This window comes from Tigriopus californicus, chromosome 3 (assembly GCF_007210705.1).
Source record: "Tigriopus californicus strain San Diego chromosome 3, Tcal_SD_v2.1, whole genome shotgun sequence".
NCBI lineage: Eukaryota > Metazoa > Arthropoda > Copepoda > Harpacticoida > Harpacticidae > Tigriopus > Tigriopus californicus.
Genome location: NC_081442.1, coordinates 12,046,126 through 12,057,734, shown reverse-complemented (window position 1 = coordinate 12,057,734; position 11,609 = coordinate 12,046,126). Strand labels below are relative to the sequence as shown.

The window sequence follows — 11,609 nt, the reverse complement described above, 5'->3', positions numbered from 1 at the left end:
AGTGCCAAAAAATGTGCACGAATTCCCAAAATATGGAAGCACTGATCAAAGTACGGACAAGGAAGTTCGCCATGGTTTAAGGGTTGAGCCTTAAGGAGATAACAAGACGAGCGGTTGTGATCATTTGCATCATTGTGATGCAACTTTAAGTTTCTCTCCTTTTAGAAACAGTTTCCACATAACATTATGGCTAGTTAGTGATGGGTCACAAATTAAGGTTTCATATTTCAGTCACACTTTCTTCTTCAAGCCTCTCAGTGGCGCCCCTTGCCGGTTTATACCGACCCTATTTTAAGCACTATGATCCATTGAGCTTGACTTAAGGTTTGTAAGCAGAGGGGCAAGCAAGCACGGGGAAGGTAAACATTGGGAGATTAAATGCAAGCTTTGCATTGAGTCAAAATTGTAAGAATCTTTTGGTTGGCCTATTGGCATTGTCTTAAAATAGACTTCAACATTATCGTATTTGATTCTGACAGCCCCCTGTCGTCTTGAAGATTTGGCCTTTAGAGACTAACGCCGTCTGTACAAGAAAAGCTCCAAATTTTGTTTTGAAAAGTGTTGAGTAATCATAATATTTTACTAATGATTGCTCAAAAGTATGAGCAATGAATATGAAAAAATGTACCCAATATGTCTTACGTTTGTACGAGGCAAGTTTACAATCACACTGATGGAAATAACGCATAAAACTTGTTTGAAATTTGAACTATGTTGCGCCAAGAAAAAGGATTCCCGAAGAAAAGGAGGCCTTTTTGTCGTTTATTGCTGGATGATTTCATTAGGTTTTCCTTTCAAGTGCGGAGATGGAGGTTTCGCTTCATTTCCGATTGACTTGTCCCATTCTATCCCATTCTTTACGATCGCTTTCCATAAGAGTGTGTTGAAAATGTGCCATGTCAAGAGTCGGGTTTCGCCTCAGTTGACAATGTCAGTGACATAGGAGGGCACCCATCATCTTGCCTTCACACAGCCAAAGGGATCTTTGGAGCTCTAATCGGGCAGACATGTACCCAAAAAGGTCATCGGAAGCTCTATTCTCTTCTTTCTTTATTCGGACCAGAGCGTACAAACACTTCAAAATGGTTAGTCTTCACTTTGTTCCACTTCCAGGTCTCTTTAGCATCGTCCGTTTCTGCAGACGGAAACACTCTTGATGGAGCCCCTGGAACGCGGAAAACCGTCGCCATATGAGCCCATCTTCACACGGTTCCAATCTCGAAAGCTGAGTAATGCTTAAAGCGAAATAAACCCCGCTCTTTTTTTGGTTTGTCCCCATACAAACAACACATAAAGTATCGAGCAACAATGGCAAACGCCCGTCAAGCGAGACTAATGAACCCAAATGACACTGACTAATTTGGAGACCGAAGGCTGAAATCTCAGTGGAACATGGAACGGCGGGGAAAAATCCGGAAAGTAACACACACAAAATGAAAATAGGAACACTAATATTGCTGAGGCACAATTGCACGAGAACTTGCCCAATAGTCTCGTGTCCGGATGAGGGAGGGAAATGGGCTGATGGTTTGAAGAGACATAGACTCTCAAGCTCTACGTCTTGCCGGATGTTTTCCATCTTTTCCATCTGGGAAGGACCTGGAAAGAGAGACCCCTCTATTTTGTTCGCATTCTCGAGGAGGACTCATTCATTCATTCCCTTAAGGAACGAACGCTGAAACGTTGCGGGGGATTAACTTGACAAGTCCGTACTAAGCTCGCTAGAAATACTGTACTTTCGTCTTGGGAGCTCCGTGGACGAACTTTATTGCGGCCAATAATGATTAATGAAATCGAAATGAGCGACATTGAAATGGCAATGAAGTCCTTCCTCCTCTTGGGACAAAGTCCCCAAGCTCTGACGTGAATGTCAATTCGTTTGAAAAGAAAGAATTTGAAAAGTTTCTATGCGCTATCGAGCCTCAGGGCCTTTTATCTGACTGATCGAAGATTTTTTTGTTCCTTAAGCAGCACTTCTTGTTCTTAATTAACGAATTAATCATTTTCTCGTCACGTTGTGGGTCTACTCTCTGGTATTATACTAATTTACTAATTATTCGGTAAGATAATTGTTCTTTGAATTGACAGCTGGACTGTTTTGACCAATGGGCTCTTGGCCCAAAATGTATCACCAAAAATGGTGATAGCAGTTGCTAGTGAGGAGAAAATGGAAATGTGTCTGATTCATAAATGATCATCATTAAACAAAAACTTCGAAGCAAAAAATCTTTTAAAATGGGCAAATATTTTGATTAGTATGCAATGCAATCGGTGAAATGCAATGCTCACAAATGCTATAAAATGGTAATGTAATGGGGTAAAACATGTTCTGTTCAATTGACATTCCCCCCCTTTTGTCGCTTTCAAATTGTTCTTACTGCCAATGAAAGATGAGCAATTCAAAATTCAAATTTCCACCCAAACACGCACCTGACGCCACTTTATGAAACTAAAATTAAGACGATATTTCCCGGAACCCATTCCATGCAAGGATGCAATTTGCAAGTAATTTCAGATTGTCTCTTTCTCTGTTCAATCGGTATGCTGAAAGAAAGCCAGTATTGTAGAACAGTGTCAAAAATAGATAAGAAATTTGAGTTCCTTGAAGTATGTAACACAATAAAAAAATTGCAAATTTTGTTGGATGTAGGTGGACGGTGATCTTGAGGTTCGTCTCTATTCTACTCTTACAGAAACTAGCATCATGATCAAAGGTCAAGGTGCTAACTTTAATATTTCATTGCATTTCCATTACAAAACTTAGTTCTTGTTTATGAATTTGAGCTTCTTATACCTTCATCTGAATTTCAAATCATTTTGCTTGAATTGATGCCTGTGTTCGATATTACAGCGCAGGTTATTCATATTTTGACCACCATTTTGCATATTTAGGACCTAATATGGCGCATTTAATGTAAATGTTGGCCGTCTTCCCTGTCATTTACCAAAGGGCTACATAAAATTGATTTAGGTAATGGGTCAGGCCATGGTGCAACCTTTTTTACAAGCACTACTTTGACCAGAACGTTGCTTGATTGAATGCCCACCCATGGACCTTGAGGAGAATACTCTATGGGGTTTTTGAATTGAAACCCCGGTAAAAATCTTTCAAGTTATTGAGTGCCTCGAATAGAGCCTGTCTCTCTTTTTTGTACCAGGTGAGCTTGCGTGACTTGATCCTGCTTCTCCAGTTTCCCCTTGGTCCTCGTCCGCATAAATCTTCAAGTTGGCATTCGATTTGCATAGCATGGAGATGGAATCCTGTGATTGGAGCTCAACCTCGACGAAGTCTTGTCTTGAAAAACTTCGACTCCGAGTCTGAAATTATCGACATAAATCTTTGGGGACCTTTGTCACATGTTTCCGAGAACGAGTCTTTCAAGAGTCGATGCACATTCGACGAGGTTCCAAAAAGCAGTGTATGTCACCTAATCCATTAGGCATGAAGCAGGCACATCCTTTTGAATGAGAATTGCCCTGTTTTCATTAAGCCCAAACCTCAACCAAAGCCGGCTTTGCATTTCATTGGGATAAGGCAAGGACATCGTCACCACTGGACATAGGCGGTATGGAGGGGGATATACGAGTATATTTTCTATCCAGACGAACTGGATTTATTTTCCTTCTCACACGCTCGGCTCTTGTCACTAACAAAAACGTCCGCCCATTTCAAGCCAAATTGAACGGTTGTGACAAAAGCAATAACCTCTCAAATTTCATTGCAAATTGGGCACAAAATGATTGACTTTGCTCCACGCTGACTATTTTGTGCCCACGTCGAACGGGGTTTCAAGAGCTCACTGCTTTTGTCACAGACGTTCAATTGAGCTTAAAATTAGTGAAAAAAATTTTAGCCGAGAAGAACCAAGCTTGTGTAAAGAAAAATGTATTCGGATCATGTGGATTAAAGTCATATTTCTTCCTCCCTAGTGTCTCTGTCCAGTGGTAACGTCGTCCTTGCATAAGGACAACATTACTGATGGGATTTGTTTGAGATATCCAGGGATCTCCTAGCAAATTTGTCTTTTGAATACGTTTCGTATTTCCGCAACGGAAAGCAAGATTTGAAGCGTAACGGACATATCTTTAAAGCTTCAAAATTTTCAATAAGGTTTTCGTAAAAGACCCAATTCTCTCAATGAGATGAAAGCGATTCTATTGAAAATCCTTTCACTCACTGACCGTAACCACTTTGGTAGGGAACCGTAAAATCTATATATATATAAAAAAAATCGGGGGACTTCTTGAAAAGTGAAGATGAGGCTTGACTCTCTATTAGCACGTGGCTTGTAGTAGTCTGCTCCAATCTTCCCACTAAAACTACTTACGTTGCCAATGTCTGGAACCTGATTGCAGTGGCGATAATGATCCTCTGCCTCCACTGATTGGACGAGGAACGTGTGGTGGGCAATTTCTTCATTCTGCAGATGAAGTCGACATTGATAGATCTCTTCTTCCGTGGACCTGACCCTTACGTGGAGTTGCCGGGCACCCTCCGGACGAGCAGAGGACATGAGAAAAGCGGCGCCAGGAGAATGAGTCGAATCCGGCGGGAGGTCTATTGGGAATCAATGGAGGTTCGCATTTTTTCGGCATGAGATTCCACACACAAAAAAACGGGGGTTTAGTTACACTTGGGCAATTCTCAGAGACGCCGAGAGGTTAGAAAAGGGTAAACGCACCGTTGATCACACCGGGTTCACTTTCACGCCATCAATGTGGACACATAAAAAGAGATTCCTTTCAAAGGTACCGCAGCATTCGAAAATGGCGCTCATGAGTATATGATCGAGGTAGAACTCTGTTTTTTCTCATCATTCTTGGGAGGGGTTTTGAAATCTCCCAAGGATCCTTCAATTATACCGCCATTGTCTTGGGCTGAATTATTCACCATCATTCTCTCACGCACAATGTTCTTCAAAAGCTAGACGCCACCGATTCTTTACGAAAATCTAATTAACCTTTCGTGCTTTACAGGTACTATTCTTTGTGAATACAGGAATTGGATGTGAAAGGTTAGTTCCAAAGGGACACATATCATGACAGGTGGATGATTTATGATGACGCTCTTGCAAGCTAGGTGGGTCTTTTGCTCCGTAATCAGTTTCCAACCGTCATCGTCTCCTATTGAAGCAATGCCAATACATCTCGGGATTAGCCGTCAATACCGGGAAGGAAAAAAACCGCACTCTCAATCTCGAATCCTCTTTGGTACGTATTATTCATCGTACTGTGGTCTATTGGCCCAACCAGGAACTCGTTACAAGAGATGCTGCATTGGTGAGTGCCTTGACACACTTGCAGATACATTTGGAACGAGAGAGATTCTCCTCAGTAATTGACTTAGAATGGGAACCGGCTTCCAACATCTGCATTACGATGCCGAGTGAGCAATAACCCAAAACAAGGGATTGGTAATAAAAAGAGCAACTCAATCTACTTCCTTTCAATTTCATTAAAGATTCATTATCTGGCTTTTTCAGGTGGGAGGGAAAGTTGGAAAGACGTGAAAAGACTCCAAATGTAAGAGGAGCACTCGGAATACACACCTCGTGAAAAGTGGGAGTCTAAAGATGGTAGCTTGAGCCACGAGATCTGCTTAACTGGCAGCTCATGCGCTTTCAATCCCAAGGGATCCTCACACAGGAGGGTCATGGAAGTGTTCTGGACTGCCTCAATTCGGCTTCGTTTGCCCCAGGCTCTGATGATTTTCTCATGGCGTTCAGCTTGCTTGGTTTTGTTCAACAAGTTTTCCGACAACCAATGGACATCCTAAGTAAGCATTTTGATACGTACTTTGAATGCAGTTGCTCAAACCTTATGTTTGTGTATATATTATATTTCCTTCTGAATTGGACGACCTTGTTTTCTCTAACCAGGTGTTATCTAAGAAAGCTGAACACCTCAAAGTGAGGCCAAATGGATAACATTATAATGTTTCTACATTTTAACTCATTTTTTGGTTTGCAGTCCTGGGCTTTTTAGCAATCCTTACTGGTCAATGCAGCTTGAAAAAGGACACTATATAGAAAATGAGTAACTCGTCAGTACTTTCTGTGCCGTCCTGGCCTAGAGTAGCAAATGCTTTATGTTTCGAATCTGCTCCCCTCACCTTCACGAGCAGTTTGAGGAACGGCCCGATGTCCTCGGCAAAGTGAACCAGGTCGAGAATACCCTCCTTTGTGGTTTCCATCTCCCGTTTGAGCTGCTTCAATGCCAGGACATTGTTATCCAAACCAAATACGGGTGCGAGCAGAACCAGATAGAGACTCAGGAGAGGTGACAATCGAACCATTATTGTTGGAAGGAAATTGGGATTGGGAATCGAGATCTATATTCTTCTGCAGTAATGACGTGGGCTTTACCTCCAAGCTTAGGGTGTCTATGCGTTCACGTAAAGGGCAATTAATTTTTCTTATTCCATTTCTTATTTCTGACTGGGCGAACCAAGTCAGACGGTTTCAATCGCTTTCTAAAATACCCAACAATAATGGGAGAAAAGATTGATAAGATTGCAAGATTGTGCATTTGGAGGCTGATATTGTGTTAGTACGCGTAAGTTGCCTTTTCGGCATGAAATTGCATGGCCCTCAACTTCCCCGATTCGAGGGACTTCATTCTTCTTGCTTAAGGAAAAACAATAGTCCTCTTGATTTGGTCTGGCGCAAAAATGCGTTGTGGGGGAGGATTGCAATGGAAAAGAAATTTCTGTCCGTGTGACTTGAGTATCTCATCATTTTTGATGCTAAGTGTATCAGAGAACAAAAGTTATGATTTATGATGCCAAGATTGCTTTCTCATTGGGTTTAGACTGCACCTGACGAGATTGCTTTTTTTCCCAAGTGGATTGGGTGGAGTCCGGGGAACAATTGGAAGGCAGTAGTAGCAGTAGCAAAATGAGGTTAGCCATATTTTTAGGGTGAAGCCCACCACGTGAACCACGTACGGCAGAAGCAAGGAACTTCGTTAAAACCACTGGTAAGTCGGAAAAGTTTGCGTTGTGTGGAACTTTCCGCCTAACGAAAGCAACACTTCCAAAGGCAATGGCAATAACTACTCAACTACCTACTTCAGGATGGGTAGTGAGAAATGAAGTCAGGGCAGCCGCGTGTCCAAGCCTTGGGGTGTTGATGGCATGGACTTTGGTGGAACACGCACGGCATGATCATTAATGAAATGAAGTGGAACCCGTGCTCTGACTCGGCCAAATAGAAGCCTCAAGACCCTTATTGAATTACGTTATTCTCTCTTTCTCAGCGACCCTGTCACGGAAGATTGAAGGGCTAAGAAGCTCCTGTTGTTTTTGTGGGCCTAACTTTGAGAAGAAGAATGAACTCAGTTCCTCAAATCTCAAGGGCCCGAACTGTTCGCGGGGATCAGCTTGGCGGATTGCTCTGATGTAACGAAGATGAATGAGCGGAGCAAACCAGAGAGATGCCTAAAGTGATCAGTCGAGTCTTATTCATGAATAAGAAGTTGTAAATACATACTCTTCATGTACTTGATTGGACAAATGGGTACACTGCGATTATCTCCTGTGAAGGCCTCCACAGAGAGCAAGCTTTTGAATGCTCAAATTCTCCGTTGGTTGTGGTCAAGAAGTTTTCGTATACTTTGGAAGTGGTTGGTCAGTTCCTTTAGAAAGCTTCATTTTGTGCAATAAGTGCCTACAACAGAACTCTCAATGAAGGTTATATAGAATAAAATTGTCTTAGTTTGTCCGATTACTGGAGAAAGCCATTTTTTTCAAGGCCAAGTGACCGCAAAGCCGAGGCCAAATTAAACCTTAGAGGCACGCATTTCAAGAACTTTTCACCTAGATTACGCAGCCAGTGCAAGCACAAGCTTGCCGTACAGAAATATTCAAACTCATTGTTTGCATCTGATTGAATATCCTTAAATAATTGGATTACTATAACAGAACCTTGCCTAAAGGGCCTAAAATTGGCTGTTCAGGCATACTTAAAAGCAAGGTTACAAAGAACCAATCGGATTCTTTGTTTGTGATGAATAGATTAGTGGTTTTCAAATAAGGCGGCTAATCGTCATAATTAGTTGGCATTTTATGATAGGTGTTGCAGATTCTTCTACTACTGCTTTTTTAATGAAGGTTGAATGATTATGAATAGCTACGAAATGAATAGCGTAACGTTGTGGCGATCACAGATGTCGCATTTATTTCCCGAAATATTAAAGTGATTACGAGTGTGGTGATTTCATTTCATTCGAAGAATGGGTATGTGCTGATCCTTCCTAACGTCGAAAAATATGCGGGATCTAGCATAACTCAATGAGGGCCTCGTCATTCGAGGAATCTCTTTGAAAGCGTTCCAAGTTGAAAGAGCTTTGAGTGATGACATGCTTGAATATACATTTTGGAATTTCTACGGGAATGGGGGCCGTACTGAGCGTTCCAGAAAGTTGTCCAAATGCGATAAGATCTTGTCCGTTGAGTCAAAAGCGTTTCAATAGATTTCGGACTTGCCTTGGCAACAACGTCCGCAACTTATTTCGTTATTAGCTTTCGAGTTTCAAACTTCTGACTGCCACTCTAATCTTCTTAATCCAAAGAAGTTGGACTAAAGAATTGGCCAAAATGTTGACGTGAAGGTGGGGGGAAATATTTGAGAAGTGCGAGCTTCTTAAAGCTTGCCTCCGGTTCAAAAATGTGATTCATTAGATAAAAGGAAGAAAGTTATATACGGAGACACTTCTACTCCGGCGTTCGGTTGAGCATTTTTATTACTTCGGATGTCAATCGAGACACTGAATTAGTTGAAGGAACTCACATGCCAAATTTCTGTATGATCAGGGCTTTCATTGACGAAGAAAAAGCCAATTAAGATTTGTTATTGTCTTGGTAGTAGCGCAAGACATGGAGTCTATTCTTACTGTTTGAAGATCCTTCAGACAGACTAGCCTCTTTTGACCACTGCTAAATGGGAAAACGCAAAGCGTTCAAGCTCTTGATACTGATACATATATTTTGTCGGAAACTGGATTTTCAAATTTCTTGGTAATTTTGATTAGCTAGTCAAGAAAATCTTTTCATTACCTTAACGGAAAAGAAACCCCATTAAAGGTGTATTTTGTCTTTACAATGCCTAGCAAAGTAACGCAAACTGTATAAAAAAATCCAACTTTCCAAAAAGCACAGCTTGATCATTTTCAAACTTTTGGAAAGGATTGACGGCAACTGGCTAAGACAGCATGAAAAGATGACTCAAATATGCAAATACTAGATTATAAAGCCAGTCATTACAACTAATAATCCATGATACTGGTGCTGAAGACGCAACACTCCCCTAATAGGTCTTTCTATCCTTTTAGGCAAATAACCTCAGTGATCGACCGAGATTTCCCCAAGTTGACTTTGGTTACTCATTCATTGACAAATGTTGCTAGTCTTGGTCTAGTTCACCTCTTGTAGCCACCCTGGATTTGAACTCTCCAGCTTCTCAGGACTTGGGCAAGCCCTCTTCCTTCTCAGCTGTCTTCGTCAAATCCATGAATGGCACCTCCGGGTAACAGCCTTAGACTGCACCAACATTTTTCAACGCTCTCCCAAACAAAGTCTAGATGGGGAGTGACTGGTCCGTCGTGGAATGTATATTGTTCCATTGAGACCTAAGGCTCTCATAATCAAGCTTCAAAATACACTGGAGAAGTTGTACATAGAAGATAGGGAGCTGGAATCTGCTGTCAGTATTTCTTGCGTCCATGGAGAATAAGAGTTACAAAAGTGACAGAAGCCCCTTGACTCAAAGCTTCACTAAATAATGAAAGATATTAGGAAAGTTTTTGACTTGTGAAAATTGATCAGAGCCAATTCTTTCCCAATTTCCAGAGTTGGTCCCTTAACTAACGTTACTGGTTTTTCAGTCGACCAGAAGATCCAGTAATAAATGTGCTTTTCTCTGGAATGGTAATCATTATCATATAGGCAACCATTCTTTCGATGTTGATTTGACTCACCTTGCAAAATCTAAACTTTACGAATGGGGGTGGTGAAAAAGCACAAGACAAGAAACGGATTTACAAAGTCTAAGTGTTACCAATTTCATATGTTTTTAAAAAGCACCAATATTTGAAAAGAAGAATACTTTCAAATTGTCATGCAAAGAGTTATTTTAAACCTCGTTATAAGTGACAAAGATTTTTCAGAAATGTGATACCATTCCTCTCAAAAGGCATGTTTTTCAGATTACAATTTTTCCCCAAACTAAGTACTATTTAGAGCTGTGTAAAGATATCAAGTGCTTTCGCTTCATTTTTCCACTCATTTCTGTGCTTTTTTTTGAACTTATACGATAAGGAAAAATCCGAAGAACTGTGTTGCTTTTGAGCCGTGACTAATAATCTGAGAAAAAATTGACCGAAATACTAAAAGTGAGATAAGGGTATAAAGGGTATAAGAACCTCAAATGGTTTTAAATATTTCTAGTATCTGCCAATAGGTTTTTGGATGTGGAGCCTTATTGGTAGTTTAAGGGCAGAGCATATCTAATCTCAGTCAAAATCTATCTTTATTCGGCTCAATGGTTTGGTTCTTACACTTGGAATTCGATTCCAATTTTCATTTTCAATTTTCAATTTTCGATTGAGCAAATTTTAAGTGCAATTAATATCATACACAAACAATTTTGTTGAAATGCTATTCTCAGTCCATTAGCTGATATCATAATTAGTAAATTTCCTTTCGACACCTTTGTGAAAACTGTGAAATCGGCTAGTTTTTTAACTGTCAGCTCGTATTTAAAGCCCACCAAAGCTATTGACAAATTTGCTTTTGACTGATTGTTGCGTAATCCTCTGCATCTCTCTAAAACGTTTTGACATGGACTGTGAAAAAAATTAAAAAAAAAAAACGACCATTTTTTCTGTCCATCTAATCAATGATCTCCCCCATTATCGTGACTACAATCAACAAAATCCATTGTTGTAATCGCTAACTTTCTCATTTCAAGGAAGATTTCTGGATGAATTTCGATTTGCTTTTTAGAGGCAAGTTTAAATTATCAGAAATAGTCATCGAATCAAAAGCTGCTCAAAGTATCTCCAATCGGCCATGACTACCTGCGGTCCCCCGACATTGAGATAACGGCGAATCCCTGGATTTGCTTCAAAAAAAAGTTGAAATCGTGCCAAAAGACATTGATACTAGATCAATGGGCAACGAAAAATTTTTGAGCAAATCTCTTTCAATTCATCCCAAGTTTTGACAGATGGGCTGGAACTGACATGAGGGCCCCTATATTTTGAGCTTAGCCAGCCTTTGAACGTCAAGCAAGTCATTAATTTTCACAAGAATGGTACCGACGGTCGCCTCAAGGCATTTCTCTCCGAAAATTGAATTGATTCATTTGCAAGATCCTCAAGTTCTCTCTTCAGAGGGAATACCAATGGGGGGAGAATAGGAGCACTTCAAAACGGCTCGTGACAGAAACAAAACTCGGATCAGACGGATCAATTGGAAAAAAGCAGAACTTGGGGTTTTACTTTGGCAAAGACTTCTTAAATCAGTACTTGAGTCATTCATACAGAAACATGAATAATTCAGATGCGAGAGAACGTATTATCAATCAAATTAAAGGCTACAAATATATATA

The 11,609-nt window shown here is 40.6% G+C and overlaps 2 protein-coding genes across 11 annotated transcripts in view; both read right to left on the bottom strand.

Moving 5' to 3' along the window:
* Window positions 1-7,180, bottom strand: part of LOC131878595 (uncharacterized) — an 8,645-nt gene extending 1,465 nt beyond the window's left edge. Inside the window, exons 1-6 of one of the 5 annotated variants that reach the window (XM_059224638.1) lie at window positions 6,931-7,180; window positions 6,113-6,341; window positions 5,550-5,772; window positions 4,329-4,558; window positions 3,156-3,318; window positions 1,485-1,599 (exon numbers count right to left, since the gene is read on the bottom strand). In XM_059224638.1, coding sequence (XP_059080621.1) covers window positions 1,485-1,599; window positions 3,156-3,318; window positions 4,329-4,558; window positions 5,550-5,772; window positions 6,113-6,295 — 914 coding nt within the window. In that variant the 5' untranslated portion in view covers window positions 6,296-6,341; window positions 6,931-7,180. Of the gene's footprint in view, window positions 1-1,484; window positions 1,600-3,155; window positions 3,319-4,328; window positions 4,559-5,549; window positions 5,773-6,112; window positions 6,360-6,930 lie in introns of all 5 variants that reach the window. The other 4 variants (XM_059224640.1, XM_059224637.1, XM_059224636.1 and 1 more) reach the window with 4 other exon arrangements.
* LOC131878591 (pyrokinin-1 receptor-like) overlaps window positions 1-11,609 on the bottom strand; it is a 65,112-nt gene that overhangs the window by 23,652 nt on the left and 29,851 nt on the right. The gene's annotated exons all lie outside the window — the stretch shown is intronic.